Source organism: Lynx canadensis, chromosome A1 (assembly GCF_007474595.2).
Source record: "Lynx canadensis isolate LIC74 chromosome A1, mLynCan4.pri.v2, whole genome shotgun sequence".
NCBI lineage: Eukaryota > Metazoa > Chordata > Mammalia > Carnivora > Felidae > Lynx > Lynx canadensis.
Window position 1 is genome coordinate 112,429,649 of NC_044303.2, and position 17,025 is coordinate 112,446,673.

General features: G+C 52.0%; 1 protein-coding gene across 5 annotated transcripts in view; it reads left to right on the forward strand.

The window, feature by feature from the left end:
- The first annotated feature begins 1,959 nt into the window (after positions 1-1,959).
- SLC25A48 (solute carrier family 25 member 48) overlaps positions 1,960-17,025 on the forward strand; it is a 43,170-nt gene continuing 28,104 nt past the window's right edge. For 2 of the 5 annotated variants that reach the window (XM_030318580.1, XM_030318586.1), the window contains exons 1-4: positions 1,962-2,087; positions 8,045-8,088; positions 12,697-12,768; positions 15,439-15,697. In XM_030318580.1, coding sequence (XP_030174440.1) covers positions 2,042-2,087; positions 8,045-8,088; positions 12,697-12,768; positions 15,439-15,697 — 421 coding nt within the window. In that variant the 5' untranslated portion in view covers positions 1,962-2,041. Of the gene's footprint in view, positions 2,088-8,044; positions 8,089-12,272; positions 12,487-12,696; positions 12,769-15,438; positions 15,698-17,025 lie in introns of those variants that run through there. The other 3 variants (XR_003969486.1, XR_003969484.1, XM_030318594.1) reach the window with 3 other exon arrangements.

The following is a 17,025-nucleotide window of genomic DNA, read 5'->3' on the forward strand; positions in this document are numbered from 1 at the left end:
CCAGCAGAGCCCCCTTCTTCTAGACCATCCCCTCACCATTTTGGGTGCCAAGGTTGGGTTCCTGCCGGGCATTAGCATCGAATCATCTTCCTTCTTGGAAGGGGATCAGGAACTCCCACTGCACCAAAAGAAGCCTCTCCACACAGCCAGGCCAAGCTGGGTCCCTGCTGGGTTCAGGGCCTCGCTGCAGAGAGGATACCTGAGGAAGAGAGGACTACCCCTCTGCCTTCCTGGGAGCCCAGGGTGGAAAGTGTAGGCTGAACCTGGGGCTGGAGGGAGCTGGGCCCCTGGAGAGCTAGAAATTAGACATGACCCTGAATCCCCAGGTCTTGCTTGGGCCCAGGATGCTGAGTGGGACCAGGCTGCGTGACAATAAGCATCACCCCCTGGGGCTGGGAGGGGGAAGAGAAAGCCCGCAGCTGATTGGAATCTGTACTGTCAAGATTGTGTCAGGTGAACAGAGGGGTCTACCAGAGAAACAATCAGCAGGAGACATATATATTAGGTAAGCGTGGGGTCTAGCTGGGAAAATCTGAAATCTGGAGCACAGGCTGGAAGGCTGGGAATGCTTAGGAGCCGACATTGCATTCTACAGGTGAAATTTCCTTTTCCTCAGGGATGCTTCCATTTTGTTCTTTAAAAACAAAATGAAACAAAACAAAAAGCAAACAAAAACATTGGGGGCACCTGGGTGGCTCAGTCGGTTAAAAGTCTGACTCTGGCTCTGGTCAGGATCTCATGGTTCGTCAGTTCGAGCCCTGCATCAGGCTCTCTATCCCCTCTCTATCCCTCCCCCACCAGGATTCTCTCTCTCTCTCTCTCAAAAATAAATAAACATTTTTTAAAAAGATTGTAGTAATCTCTACACCCAACTCACAACCCTGAGATCGAGAGTTGTATGCTGTTCCAACTGAGCCAGCCAGGCACCCCTCCACTTGGCTTGTAAGGCCTTTCAACAGTTTGGGTGGAAGGCACCCAGATGATCAAGGATAAACTCCCTTACTTAAAATCAGCTAGTTTTAGGTGTTAACCATACCTACAAAAATACCTTCGCGGTCCATTAATGTTTGACTGAATCACGGGGTGCTGTTGCCCACCCAGCCAAGTTGATACAAAGCTGACCCTCACTGGGGGGGATAGTAATGCCTGCTCACAGCTGCTATGAGGGGGAAGCAGGACCACGCATAAAGCACCCCCCCCCACTCCTTCCACGCATAGACCCTGGCCTGAAGACATCCTCATAGCTAATGTTTATTTAGAGCTGACTTGGAGCCTAGCCTGGGGCTAAGTGCTTTCCACACACTATTTGTTACTCATGGATAGATAGGGTTCTGCAACCTGGGGCTAGCCAGAGAGGGTGGAGGGTGTGTCGAGAAAGAGTCCCTCACCTCTAAAACGGGCAAAATCGTGTGTCCTGTGTCTAGTGAAACTGTCTCTGGCTTCCAATCAGATCATCACAACTAAGAACTAGTGGCCGAGCTGTAAGCCGCTCATTCCGTTAGAATTCTTTCGGTGCTCTTTTTGAAAGAGGATGTGTCCTCACAGGTAAACAATCCTATCACAGGTCTTGGTGTTTGTAATCAAATACTTCCCGACCTTGGATAAGGCCTTTCTATCTCTTGTAAGGAGTCCGGCCAAACTGTCCCGGACACCACTTGCAGTGTCTCGGAGGAGGAGTGAGCGAGGCGGGGGCGGGCATCTGGGCCTCGAGGCGCCGAGGACGTGTGGTGGCAAGGAGTGGGCGCGGGAGAAGGGCGGGCTAAGGGAACGCCCCGCGCGGGCCCCAGCGTCCCGGACGGGGCGAGGTGCGGCGCCTTTAAGGTCCGCTGGGGGCGTGCTAGCAGCGGCCACGGGCCCTTGGAGAGGTGAGCGCTGGCGCCCCGCGGGTCCTGTGCTCGGAGACGGGACTCGAAGTAGGACCTACGGCGCGCCCGAGTCTCCCACCTCCTCCCCCGAGCGCGGGCCGGCGGGTGGTACGCCCCGCGGACTCTCACTGGGCACCCACCCGGCTGCGGGAGCGCGAGGCGCCGCTACTGTAGCCATGGGCAGCTTCCAGCTGGAGGACTTCGCGGCGGGCTGGATCGGAGGTGAGCCCGGCCCTGGATGGGAGGGAGCCCCCCCCACCCCCACCCCGGAGGTGAGTGTGCTTGTGGGAGACGCCCGGGCCAGGGAGAAGGAGAGAGAGCCGGCCGAGCTCACACACGGTGCTGGTGTCTGGGGGCTCCGCACCGGTGCGCCTCCGCTTGGCGCGCAGTGTGCGCGCCGCCTGCTGCCCGAGCGCCCCTCCGCCGCTGGCCTAGCTGTGCTCGCGGTGCCTCGCCTGTTGCCGGGGCTGACCCCCGCCAGCCTCGCAGCTACTCTCTGAGCTGCGGCTTTGCCTCAAAGTGAGGACCCGCCCAAGCGGCTCCGGTAACGATTAAACCGGCCGTCGAAGCCGACAGCCAATGGAGAGTACGGGCGCGCACACACCCTTCGGAGACTCGGTGTGTGCCTGAGGTTGGGGTCCAGACTGCAAGAGCTTATGGGTGAGGGTGGCGATTGCTCCCGGCGCGGGAGGGCGCCTGGCTTCGCGATCCGGCGGCTCCCAGGAGGAGCGCTGGCTGAAGCGTGCCGGCGGTCTGGGAGCCCAGCCCTTGGCGGCAGGTGCCCGTTGCCAGATAGGAGGAACCCTTCCCGTTTTCAGCCTTTGTCGGCTGTCCGGTCTCTCCTCCCAGCACTCTTGGACGAGGTCGTCCCTTTGAGCGGCTGCTGGAGCCGCTGTTTGCTGGACCTGGGATGGGCTTGCGTGGGCGAGAGTTGCATTGATTTCCTTACTTCTCTGATCTTCTCTTTCCCGTAGATTTAGTTCTCCTCTTTTCTCAGCTACTGACCAGGTTTGGGGAGGGTTTGAGAAGGACTTCCCTTTTTGTTAAGTATTAGCTTTCTTTTGGCCCCATCTAAGAGGATCATCAGAAAAGGGGTGCTGGCAAATGCAGCCGCTGCCCAAAGACAGAATCCAAAACAAAACTAAAAACCTGAGGGACTGAGGCAGAGGCTATAATTAGCATGTTTGTGCCCCACCAAGAGTTTTGGAAATGGAGAAGACCAGCAGATTTGTAGGAAAATGAAAATGAAACGAGAGCCACAGACCAGATAGTATTCCCGTCCCCCCCTTCTGTCCCTTTCTGGTGGCCCCTCCCACCTCTGTCCACCCACAGGTGGCTGCAGGGCCCCTGCTTCTTTCTCCCTGTCATGAGCAGAGGTCTTTCCTTCTACCAAAAGCAGGTTTTTTGTACAGGCTGTCTTGAGTCAGACTGAGACCACCGTGTCCTAACTTTACCATGGGGGGGTGAGGGGGGGTCGGGAGGCTGTACCCAGAGGCTCATTGGCCATATCCAGGCCCTCTTCTTCTTTTTTTTTTTTTTTAATGTTTTTAAAGTTTATTTCAAAAGAGACAGAGCGAGTGAGGGTCAGAGTGAGAGGGAGACAGAATCCCAAGCAGGCTCTGCAAGCCAGATGCCCAGCTAGAACTCCTGAACCTCTGAGACCATGAGCCAAAACTGAGTCAGATGCTTAACCTACTGAGCCACCCCTTTGGCCAACCATCACCCACCCTGAGGGAGAGCCTTCCCTGCTTAAGGCTGTCCACTTAAGCAGTCAGACCAACTTCAGGAGGGCTGCCCCTGGCTGGGTTTGAGAAATGCCCTAGAGGGTGAGGCTGTCAGAGTAGCTCCAGGTCTGTGATGACTCAGGGGCCTTCCCCAAGTCACGCAGTAAGCAGTGGATGGTCCTTTATTCTGCGATGGTCCTTACTTTCTTGATGTTAACATTTCTTGTGTTTTGCTCTCGGGGCTTTCTCGCTTCTGTGAAGTGAGGAGAGTGTAATAACTGAATACTTAGTAGGTAGCAGAGGCTGTTTAAGCGCCACATGTATTTTCTAATATTTATTTATTTTGAGAGAGAGAGAGAGCGTGTGTGAGCTGGGGAGGGGCGGAGAGAGAAGGAGAGGGAGAATCCAACCACACTCCATACCCAGTGTGGAGCCCAACGTCAGGCTCAGTCTCATGATTGCAAGATCATGTCCTGACTGAGCTAAAATCAACAGTCGGTTGCTCAGTGCAGGGGCCCTCACATGTGTTTTTTAAAGTTGTTATTTATTGGGGCGCCTGGGTGGCGCAGTCGGTTAAGCGTCCGACTTCAGCCAGGTCACGATCTCACAGTCTGTGAGTTCGAGCCCCGCGTCGGGCTCTGGGCTGATGGCTCGGAGCCTGGAGCCTGTTTCCGATTCTGTGTCTCCCTCTCTCTCTGCCCCTCCCCCGTTCATGCTCTGTCTCTCTCTGTCCCAAAAATAAATAAACGTTGAAAAAAAAAATTAAAAAAAATAAAAAAAAAATAAAGTTGTTATTTATTTATTTATTTATTTAGGGGGAGAGAGAGCAATTGCTAGTGGGGGAGGGGCAGAAAGAGGCGAGAGAGAGAATCCCAAGCAGGCTCTGCGCTGTCAGCTCTGAGCCGCATGAGGGGCTCGAACTCACAAACTGTGAGATCATGACCGAAGTGAAATCAAGAGTCGCTCAACCGACTGAGCCACCCAGGTACTCCCCACACACATGTATTTTTAAAACAACTTCACTGTGGGGCACCTGGGTGACTCAGTCAGTTAAGTGTCTGACTCTCGATTTCGGCTCAGGTCACGATCCCAGGGTCATGGGGTTGAGCCCCTCATGGAGCCCATGTCGAGCCCCATGTCCAGCTCCATGTGAGTATGGAGCCTGTTTGAGATATTCTTTGTTTCCTTCTCTCTCTCTCTCTCTCTCCCTCCCTCCCTCCCTCCCTCCCCTTCCCTCCCTCACTCCCTCTCTCCCTCTCTCCCTCTCCCTTCCCCTCCCTCCCCCTCTCCCTCTGCCCTTCACCCACATGCATGCTATCAACATAATAAATAAATAAATAAATAAATAATTTATTTTACATATCCTAATATATACTCATTTCAAGTATGTAATTCAGTAATTTTTAGCGACTTTACCAGTGGTGCAGCCATTTGCCATAAATTTGTTTTAGCCCATTTTCTTCCCTGTGAGATCCTTCATGCCCGTTTACAGTTAAATTCCATCCCCTCCCTCTGGGCAACTGTGAATTCCTTTCTGGCTGTATAAGTTAGCCTTTTCTTGGCATTTTATATAAATTGAATCATACAATGTGCGGTCTTCTGGCTATTTATATATTTCTTTATAATCCCAGTGAGGTTTTACATCCTCATCGTACAGATCCTCATTTCACAGACGAGGAAATGGGAGCAAAGGGGCATCCAGTGACTTGTCCAAGGCCATGTGTCTGGCATGAGCAGAGAGTCTGATGCCAGGCCGTCTTAACCCCTGTACTCATCTGTACCTATTTTCTTTCTTAATGAACTTGCATAATAAAATCTCACCATCGTATCCTTTACATTTTGTTTGAAGTTTCACTGGTCTGTGAGGTCCTCGGGTCTGGAAACCACTGGCCTGATTGTCTTGTTTCTTATCTTGCATTTCCTGCTTTCAGGTGGGTGGGCTAATGAATGAGCAGGGAGACACAGGTCCAAGATGGGCTCTGGGTCTGCTTCCCTGGGCCAAGAGACACCTGTAGTGAAGGCTGCACTCACTAGGGAGGAAACAACTGGAGCCTGGGACCAGAGGTCCTTTCTTCCCCTGCTGGGAGGGGTTCCTGTAGAGTGAACTTCCCGCTGTCACCTTTCTGCCTCTGCCCACTTCTGTGGGAAGGAGGGGCTGAGAGGTATCTGGAGGTTCTAGACCAAGGATACACCTGTTCTGGTGTTAGCTGCTTCCTCTGCCCCTCTACCCATCTAGTATTCCAGCACTGTTTTACCTGATGAAATCACGGCTGCTAGCAGAGAAACTTCCTCATCTGGGTGACGGGGAATTTGTCATAGAGGATTGGTTCCCATTTCAACCTCGCAGTCACCAGCTTCTATAAGGGTGTCTTCATCTGTGTGGCCTCGGAGCAGCCTTGCTTCCCTCTGAAACTGCAAGCCTTGTGATTATGTGTGTCAATTGGCATTTTTCTGTGAGAAGAGAAATCCAGAATATCCTTTAAAGGAGAGGCCTTCTTTAAAACAAAACAAAACTGGATAGTGGCAGCATCTCTCTCTCTTTTTTTAAAATTTTTTAATGTTTATTTTTGAGAAAGAGAGAGACAGACAGACAGCATGAGCGGGGGGAGGGGCAGAGAGAGAAGGAGACACAGGATCTGAAGCAGGCTCCAGGCTCCAAGCTGTCAGCACAGAGCCCAACGCGGGGCTCAAACTCAAGAACTGTGAGATCATGACCTGGGTCAAAATCAGACGTTTAACCGATTGAGCCACCCAGGTGCCCCCACATCTCTCTTTCAACGGCCTATAAGAGCCAGGACTCTGCTGGTACTTTACAATCATTACCTCTCTTCATTCTTACAATGGAACTGTGAGGCAGGTGCTGATGCTACTCCCACCTACACGTGCTAAAAGCGAGGTATCGAAAAGATGAAATAACCTTTCAGGTAACCGAAAAGTTTCTGGGTTTTCTCCTCACACCCTCCCCTTTTTATTTGAGGTGACATTCACATAACGTAGAATTAACCATTTAAAGGTGCCCGATTCAGTGGCATTTCGTATGGTCACAGTGTTGTACAACAGCCCCCTCTGGTCTAGTTCCAGATGTTCCTCACACCCAAGGAAGTCTCTGGACCCAACACGTCATTCCTATTTCCCCTCTCTCCAGGCCCTGACAACCACTTGTCCGCTTTCTGTCTCTCTGGATTTGCCTATTCGGGATAATTCACGTAAACGGAGTCAGATGATAAGTGACCTTCTGTGTCTGGCCTCCTGCACTCAGCATCACATCTTCAGCATTCACCCACGTGATGGCAAGCATTGGCCCTACATTCCTATTTATGTCTAACAACATTCATTTTATGTATTTACCGCATTTTATTGGCCCACTCACCCCCTGATGGGCATTTGGGCTGTTTCCACCATTTGGTCATCATGAATAGTGCTGCTCTGCTCACATATGTTCATGGACATGTCTCAGTGCCTGTTGTAGTTCTTTTAGGTATCTGTCTAGGAGTGGAATTGCTGGGCCATGTGATAATTCTTTAAGTTCTTGAGGAAATGACACGCTGTTTCCACAGTGTCTGCACCATTTTGCATCTCCACCAGCAACGTACAAGAATTCCAGTCCTCCATATCCTCGCCAACCCTTCTTATTTTCCTTAAAAAAAGAAAAAAATTAGGACCATCCTAGTAGGTGACAAGGGGGACTGCCTCTCACTGTGATGTTGATTTGCGTTTCCCTAATGACTCGTGATGTTAGGCATCTTTTCATTTATGTGTTGGCCGTTTGTATATTGTGTATTTTCTTTGGAGAAATGCCTATTCAAATCCTTTGCCCTTAAAAAAAAAATCCTTTCTTTTCTTTTTTTTTTTAGTTGTAAGTATTCTTTATAAATTCTGGATACTAGAGCCTTATCACATATATGATTTGCAGATATTTCTTCCCAGTCCGTAGGTTGTCTTCACTTTCTTGATAGTGTCCTTTGCTGCACAAAAGTTTTTAATTCTTATGATACCCACCTCATTTTTTCTTTTGTTATTTGTGTTTTTAGTGTCCTGAGAATCTGTTGCCCATCTAAGGTCGTGAAGATTTCCTCCTGCATTTTGTAAATGATTTTTATAGTTTTAGTACTTCCATTTGGGTCTTTGGTCTGTTTTGAGTTCATTTTTTGTGTATGGTATGAGGTAGGGGTCTAACTTCATTTTTTGGCATGCAGGTATCCAGTTTTCCCAGCACCCTCACTGTCCTTTTTTGGGGTGCTCGTTTCTCGAGGCAGAGCCCAGGTTTCACTTCCTTTTCTCTGCCTTCCTCAGTGCCTTTGCCAGTGCCCGGCACATTCCGGGTGGGGGAGGCAACTGGGCATTGAGTGAATGAGTGAATGTGAGTGCCTGAGCCCCTGTCTTATCCCAAGAGGCAGCCCGCGCATGTGAGAAGCCCAGGGGCTGAGTGACCAGGTCCTTTTCTTTGATCTACAGGTGCAGCCAGCGTCATTGTCGGTCACCCTCTGGACACGGTCAAGGTACTTCAACCACGTTTGCCATTACCTCTTGGAAGGGGGCCTGGAGTGAGTCTGCCTCCAGGAATGCATCTGCTGTTTCTGATCCCAAGACAGTCTCCAGCCCAGGGCAGATTCTGTGTGCCAGCCCGGGGGGGGGGGTGGTGGGGCGCCAGGAAGACTGGTTTGGATCATCCTTCTCCTCTCATTACTTGGCAGTGATTTTGTTTTTGTGAATGTTCCATTTCTGCCTTGAGGTTCTCATGGGCTGTGGGGGAGGGGGCCAAGGCAATGGTGAGTATCCCCTTAGTCTCTGTGGAACTAAGAAACTGGGAAAGGCTTCATATGTGAAGCGGCCTCGGAGTCCAAAATTTAAGGTTGGGTTTTAGGTGATTAGAAAAGATGTTCTAGGCATGGAAATCAGTGCGGGCAGAGGCGGAGATGGGGACACTGCCTGGGGGCCATGCTTGGGAAAAGCGTGGCCAGTGTTGCTGATGCATCAGGTTTCTGAAAGCACCTATAGGATCAGAGTCCAGGAAAGGTGGGCCAGCGCTTAATCTTTGGAAGCCTTCAGTATCAGGTTAGGACTGTGGATTTGGGCTGGGGTTGGCAACTGTCGTAAGGTGATGTAGTGCATGGAGTGTGAGGAGTCAGTGGGGCCATCTGACATTGGGATCATCCATGCTCCTTGTTCTACAGATATAGAAACTAGCCCGAAAGGGGAAGGGGCTTGCCTTAGGTCAGACAACAGATTAAAGCATTGAAGAGTGAGGTGACTCCCCCACATCCTTGCCACCTGTCCCCAGGACTCAGAGCCTTACCCTAAGAGCATGGTCACGAATAGTGCCTTCTCACCCCTGACTTGAGCATTCATGTCTAAAGCTCTGGCTGGATCGTGCACAAAGAGGAGCTGTTCAGGCCCTTCCCAGCCGGCTGCTACAGTCCCTTTTCTCCCCGTCTTCCTCCTTTTGGGACAGTGTGCCCCTCTTAGGTCAGAGCCCCGGCCTGCTCTCTTCTTGACAGGGCGTCAGCCCATTTGTCTTGAATAATTGAAGATATTTCCTAGCTCCTTGTATCCCCCTATGGCCCTGTCTTTTGCTCATACATCAAACACCTACTAGACACTTGTTTTTTCAGGCAGTATGGAGATAGCAAGGCATCAGTAGGAGACAATACATGTCCAATCCCTGCCCCTGTAGGCCTTCCGGCTACATTCCTGGCACAGGCAACCATTGTGTCTCCCGGGGAGAGTGTCCTTCCCTTACCCTCAGCGTGACCAGGAGCTGATGGAGCTTTTGGAGGCATGCCCTCCCCATACAGGCAAGTCTGGCCACCTGAAAAGGTGGAGCTGTCCTCCTTTCCACTTTTTCCCTTCCTGATACATCAAATCCAGTCTCTGCCCAGCCTGAGAACCTCTTCACTCAGCACACCAGCCTGGTGATGCCAGCTTGCATGGCTGGCCTTGCATCCCATCCGGGGATGTGGCCCGGGGCCCTCGTAACTGCTCAGAACAAGGAGCCTTCCTTCCTTTCTTCTGGCTGATGTTTTCTCTGAAGTTTCTGAGAAAGGTCCAGGCAAGAGGCTCAGAGTCTGAATCACCTGGAGGACAGTCTCTGCCTCCCCACCTATTCTCCCGTGCCCAGGGTGCAGCCCTTACCCTCCCCACGCCTTGCTTTTCTCATCTGAAAAATGGGCGAAGAGCATCTCCCGGCAGGGCTGTCGTGAAGATTGTCGCTGTGGCACCGAGGCTAGAGTAATGAGTGAGACTTTCGCATCCTGATGAACACCCCTGCTGGGATTTTGGCAGTGCGTTGTGACTTGTCCGAGGTCCCAGGGCTTGCCCTTGGAAGAGCCCAGCTAGAAGGACCTGGTCAGGCTCCTTCCCCTGCCCTTGGCTACCTCACCCAAATATGAGAGCCAGCCCGTGGCTGCTTGCTGGCCGTGGAGCTGGGATCCGGATTCTCACCTGGCTCTCGGCACAGCTGGGCGTTTGGGGTGTATGCCTGATGCAGTGTGACTTACCAGGGTTTGCTAATCAGGGCTCAGCTGCCTTTAGACCAGCTAGTGAACTATGGAAGAGCAAGTAGGCATTGTTGCAAGCCGCTACGTTTGTCATAATTCGTTACAGCGGCGACAGGAAGCGAATAGAGGAAGACAGCTTTGTCCATCTGTGAAAGGGGATAGTATCCATGCTGCCTAGTGTTTGTGGGGTTCTGCGAGAGAAGTTCTGTAGGATGCCCCATGTTTCCCCAGGAGTGCAGTTGTCCTACACTGAATACAGGCACCTGTTATGATGGTGCACTGTGCTGCTGGCCACAGGGGCGGCCTCCTCAGGCGCTCAGCGTGGCGGGGAGACCATCGCTCCATGGTTTTGAAACTATTCTGTGATCTGGGTTTGACTCTTGAGTTGAGTTTCCTCATGTACGGTTTGCTTGAGTGACTCAAGCCCGCGAGTTTTTCAGTGGAACTTGATTCTTCTTGGGGACTCAACCTTTTTGTGGATTCGGTACCCAGAGGCATCCCTATCAACGCTGGGGCCAGTGGGAGAGGGCATTCGGCCTCTTTATGCCAGTCTTAAATGGGGACGAGAAAGAGGCCCGTGCCCACCTCCCCTTGCCTACGTTCTCATCCTGGTTGGGGATACCCCACCCCCAGGTAGACCTCTGTGGGTCTGCTTAATGGGAAGACCATGAATGCCCTGTTCTCATCTTGCTACACCTTCCGGGGTGTCTTCACCTCCACCTGACTTAATATTGCATTTCCTTCAACCAGCCCACACTCTTGACCCTGGGTCTCTTTTTCTCCATGGCACCTGTCATCATCTGGCATATATATTTGATTGGGAATTACTTTTTATTGGCTGTTTTTTTCCATCCCCACTTGGGTATAAGTTCCAGGAGGCCAGTAAGTTTGTTTTCTCTACCGCTGAATTTCCTGAGAGTAAATCAGTGACTGTTATAAAACAGGCGTTCAATAGTACTGGTTGAGTGAGTCAATCAATAGATTTCTCTGATTATGAAAGCAATCTTTATGAAACATAGGGTACCATTTACGTATCGTACCTGTAAGAGCGCTACAGATTGCCTGTGGCCAGCTGGGTTTCTAACACTGTTGTGATGAATGTCGAGCTCTTAGCCGTGCTGTTAGCCATGGTTATTAGCTCAGAGAGGGGGTGCGGAGGGAGAATGTTGGAATTTTTTTATTAAGAAAATGTATTCCCACATGAGCTGTGTACTGAAAATCATTTTTAAATTATGTAAGCTAAAAATAATGAAAGTAACTCCCGTCTATCGTAGGAAAGTTGGAAAATGAAATGCAGTTCAGTGCAGAAAAACATCACCCATGATTTTCCCCTCAGAGGCCGTCACTTTTATGATGTGTGTTCTGCCTAAGTTTCTGCTACTTGTCTACAGACTGAGCTCAGGCTGTTAGTGTAGACTATTAGTCTGCCCTGTGGGTCTTAGTGGTCCCTGGACCCTGTGGATTCTAGGGGGCAGGGTCCAGATCATTCCTTCTGTGGTTCTCAGGGCTCCTTCTTACCAGTTTCAAGGGGGGTGCCCTGGCCCTTTTGTGGGCTTCCTCAGACCCTCTGTGGCTGTCAACTCATGCCCCTGATCACCAGAGCCAGCCTCCATCATAGGACACCACATCTTCCCCTCCAGCCCCTCCTTCATCCAGTGCAAAGGGGACACATGCTAGGGCCATGCTCAGCTTGGGGACAGGAGGGAAATACGAGACGACCCTGCCATAGAGAGGGAGCCCAAATAAGCCATAATTAAACAGAGAAAGGACACCATTGCAACATTTAAGTTCAGACCGAAAAGATGAGCAGGAGCTGGAGGAAGAGCCTTCTGGGGGGAAGGAAGGGCTGATAGAAATTTCAGGCAGGGAGGGGAAGGGGGAAAGTGACATTCTAAGGACTTGGGGACGTGCCACGTGGTGGGCACAGACGGCAGGGGCATGGAGAAAATGACATGCAGGGGTGAGAGGCAGGCAGTCCCAGGCCTCCTGGACACTGGCAGAGAGGGTGGGGTTTACTCTAGGTTTGCTGGGAAGACACCAGTGAACTTTGAATGGCAGTGGTGCGATTCACGGTGTTTGGAAGAGAACAGCGTGACTGCTGTGCAGATGCAGGCGAAGGGGTGAGAGGGAAGACCAGCCCATCCTCCAGCGGGGAGACCAGTGGGGAGACCAGCCCATCCTCCAGCGGGGAGATGCGGGTTCCGGGGGGTGAGAAGGACAAGTCGCTCTGCTAATACTGAGGATGGCAGAGTGTGGACAGCAGACGGAGCAGGGCCACGGAGTAGTTTTTGTAGTCAAGAGACAGGGATCACATGGTGATCATTCAGGCATCACTTTGGAACAACAAACGGGCCTTTGTTCTTCTCTAAGACCAGGAAGACTTCTGCTATGTTCAGCAAGGTCTGAATGGGACATTGAGGGAGGCGGTGCAGGTAGAGGACAGAGCACAGGCCTGGTGGGGACAGAAACCCAGCCTTCCTCACTGGCCAGGTCACTTGGGGCAGGGCCTTCCCCTCTCCGGGCCCCGGCGCCACAAGGTCAGCGTCTCTGGGGCAGCGGGGATGTGAATGATCCCGGCCTGGGCCCTCACGTCACTGCATTTCTCCGCAGACTCGCCTGCAGGCTGGCGTCAACTACGGGGACACCATCAGCTGTATCCGCACAGTGTACAGGAGGGAGAGTGTAAGTGCCCCCCACCCCGGGGCAGGGCCTGGAGCCGCACCCGCCAGGGACTCCCACGAACGAACCGCTCGAAGCCTGCCCAGGCCCGGGCACTGTGGCCACGGTCCTGATGCCAGCCCATCGGGCGGGAGGCCTGATCATTGCTTTTGGCTCAGCGTTGCCTCCTCCCTCCTCATCTCACACCACCACACCTCAAGTGTCGTGCGTCACCTAAACTTAACCCTGCCACCTTGTGCAGTGTTACTGGAGAGAGACCTGATTTTGTGTAACCTCTCTGGAGAAATTCTAAGGAATTTGGAGTCACAGGAAGGAGAAGTCCTGTGAAAACAGGGTGACCCGTCCATTTTCAAAGCCAAACGAGAGGTCACTAAACCACAAGCTCACTGGCTTCCCTTTCTGTGGCGGGAGCCAGGCCCTTCTGATTCCAGATGTCCAGCGCTGACTTGTACCTCAGGTTTCTTGAGACCAGGAGGCCCAAGATTTTCCTTTTCCAAGGGGAAAACTGAATAATATTTTTTTAAGTTTGTTTATTTTTGAGATTGAGAGAGGACACGCATGCATATGAGCGGGGGAGGGCCAGAGAGAGACAGAGAGAGAGAGAGAGAATCCCAAGCAGGTCCCACCCTGTCAGCGCAGAGCCTGACTCAGGGCTCGAACTCACAAACCCTGAGATCATGACGTGAGCTGAAATCCAAAGTCGCACACCTAACTGACTGAGCCACCCAGGTGCCCCAGTTTTGAATAATATTTTATAGAGGGTATCAGGTACCCTTCTTGAGAATTAGCGTGTGCTTTCCGAAGACTTTCTCAGGCCCCTCTTTGGGAAGTTTAAAATACATTTTCTGATTTGTGATGAAATGACTATTTATTTATTTATTTATTTTAACATTTATTTATTTTTGAGACAGAGAGAGACAGAGCATGAACGGGGGAGGGTCAGAGAGAGGGAGACACAGAATCTGAAACAGGCTCCAGGCTCTGAGCTGTCAGCACAGAGCCCGACGCGGGGCTCGAACTCACGAACTGTGAGTTCATGACCTGAGCCGAAGTCAGACGCTTAACCCACTGAGCCACCCAGGCGCCCCTGAAATTACAATTTAAAGAAGCGTTCAGTTACAAGTCCCATGGCAGCCCTGGGCTTTCCCTTGAGTCCCTGGAAACCTGGCCCCATTGCTGACCACCACCTTTTCCACGGCCTCCATCATAGGAGGTGCCCTGGGGCTCGGGAGCCTCCCATCCACGCTCGGAGATTTTCCTCAGAGGTGTGTTTTTCGTTTGGGTGTTCTAACTCTCTTGATAGGCTGCTTGACAACGGACTACAAACCTCACTCTAGCTGTTCCCAGCGATGTGCAATTCGTCACTCCCCTGAAAGGTGGCCATCAATTCTCCTTTTTGGCACACATGGTCCCCATTGCCTGCCAGCCAATGTCCCAGCGCCGGGGGTTTTGTGGGAACTGTGGGCGTTCCTTGGAGACACAGCACTTTGGGGCTAAGTGATGTCCCACATTATCTGGAGGAGCTTGTTTTGGAGGGAGGACCTGAGGCAGGCTGTGTGTGAACGTGTGAGTGGGAGGCGTCCTGCCTCTGACAGATAGGGCGCAAACACCTAGGTCAGGATTAGCAGGTTTGTGTCGGTCCTGGAGTTTGTACAACAGCTTCCTGGTGCTTTTTCGCTTTTGGCACAGAGCTAAAAGTATGTGCTGGCCTAACTCCTCCAAGGGCCTCTGGAATTTTCCAGGTTTCGGAGGAGTGTCTGTGATGTTCCTCAAGAGTGCAGGGTGGAGGGGAGCCTGGGTGGCTCAGTCGGTTAGGCGTCCGACTTAGGCTCAGGTCATGACCTCACAGTTTGTGGGTTCAAGCTCTGCACTGGGCTCTGGGCTGACAGCTCAAGTTCTGTGTCTCCCTCCCTCTCTGCCCCTCCCCAGCTCGTTCTCTGTCCCTCCCTCCCTCTCTCCCTCCGTCACTCTCTCCCTCTCTCAAAAATAAATAAACATTAAAAATTTTTTTTAAAAAGAGTGCAGTGTGGAAAGGACCCTCTCCTCAGCCTGCAGCCCCCTCTCCTGTGGTTTCCGCGTATGTGCAGAAGCCTTCTGAGGACTCTGCTCCCCTTAGACCCTCCCCATAGACTTGACACATTGAATTTTAGTCACCTGTCAGTTTGTCTGGCCCTGTCCCCCTCCCCTTTCCTGCACCCAGAGCGTAGGCTCAGTGAGGGCAGCGAGGATTTCTTATGGTGTCCCCATGTCCCCGTGGCACCTGGCAGATGTTCCAGAGAATGGTGCTTGGCAAGTCTGTGCTACCCTCTAGGGCTCCTGGCAGCCTGATATCCGTCCAGCCCAAGAACACGGCCACCCTGGTGGCAAATACGGATTCCAGGCCCAGGACACCTAGACTCGGGAAACAAAACTGCATACACGCGCTGATTTCTCTGCCCAGGGCAAGAATGCCCTGGAGAGCACCCCCTCACCTGCCATGGCTCTCCTATCACTCAGCATCCTCTTGTATTCTTGTCACTGTCATAATGATTTATTTTTCCTGTAGTGTCACCTCACCAGCCTGCGGGCTCCCAGGCGGGCAGGGACTGTGCGGAGGGCAGCCTGGGGAGCTCGGTGCCTTGGCCTGCAGATGTCCCCGGGCCCTCATGCTCCACCGCCCTCGTTTTCCCACAGGTCTTCGGCTTCTTCAAGGGCATGTCCTTTCCCCTTGCCAGCATCGCGGTCTACAACTCTGCGGTGTTTGGGGTCTTCAGTAACACGCAGAGGTTCCTCAGCCAGCACCACTGCAGGGAGCCCGGGGCCAGCCCGTCCAGCACCCTGTCTGACCTTCTCCTGGCCAGCATGGTGGCTGGCGTGGTCTCTGTGGGGCTGGGCACGCCCGTAGACCTCATCAAGATCCGGCTGCAGATGCAAACACAGCCATTTCAGGAAGGTAAGAGTAGGGGAGGGGTCCTGATGCCTGGGTACCTGCGACCCTTGGCTGGTTCGCCGGTCTAGGATGCAGTTGTTAATATCCTTTTCATTGAGCAGAGCGTCTGCATTGTCATGTGATAGTCTATAATTATTCTTCTTATCTGTAGTATCTATCATTAATTAGATGATTAATCAATTGTTCTGTGCCAGGCGCCTACCTAGAGCCCTGTGTATGTTCACTTAATTGGTCTTCATAACAATTGTGTAAGGCAGGTGCTATTACTGCATCCATTTTGCAGAGGAGAAAACCAAGTCTCTCAGAGGTTGAGACACCTATACAAGGCCACACAGCTAATGACCGGTGGGTGAGGAGCAGCTACATAATTTGCAGTGTCCAGTGTGGGAGGAAAATGTGGGATTCCTTATCGAAAAATTATGAAGAATTTTCAGAGAGCATCCCAGAGCATTAAATCAGGCATGGGGACCTGAGGAACTCACAGACGGATCTCAAACCCACACACTTGTCCACAACACCAGGGTGTGCAGCCAGGACGTCTCATACCTAGACCACCAGCTGTAGGGGGTGAGGGGTCACTCCTCTCCCCATCCTTGACTTTGTAGTTAGAGCTTCATTTCTTGGTGTGCTACACAGCAACCCTGTACCACATGCCGAGTCTGTTACTTCCTCTCTGCTGAGAAAGGAGTTTCTGTGTCTTTTCCTGGGAGTGGTTTTGATAAAGGAGGATGGAAAGAATGGGAAGGCACTTGGTGTGCAGAGTAGAAAGTGCCAGCTTGCACGGAAGGACAAGCTGGGAGCCTTAGGTTTCAATCCCTTCATGTACGGTTCTTGACTCTGACTGCACTCTGTCTCGTCAGGTTAAGATACGCCCCTGCCTGGGCCACCGTCTCCTTTCTGTATAATGGAAGGGCTGGATCTGTGGTGCTTCCTGACACCTCAGATGTCTGGTCTGGGCTGACAGCTCTCATGGATAAGAGTCTTCTCCCTGGCAGCCTTTTGAATGACCTGTATGTGACGTCTCTGCCCTCAGAGGCTGGGGCTCAGCTGGGCTCCACAGTCAAAGCCCTGTAATATATTGGGGAGCATTCCAGCCAGCCCAGCAGCTCTTCTGCCTTGATTCAGCCCGCACATCTTGTCCAGCCCAGGATGTATTCGGGACAAGGCTGTACATTCCGTGAGCACGATGCTGGTATCCTCACTGGGGCATGTGGAGGGCCTGGGACCAGCAGCCCTAGCCAGTTGCGTCATGCCTCAAGGATGCTCAGTACACCCCAGGCCCACGGTCACTGTCATCATGTGGGTAACACAGGGCAACAAACAGGTTGGCT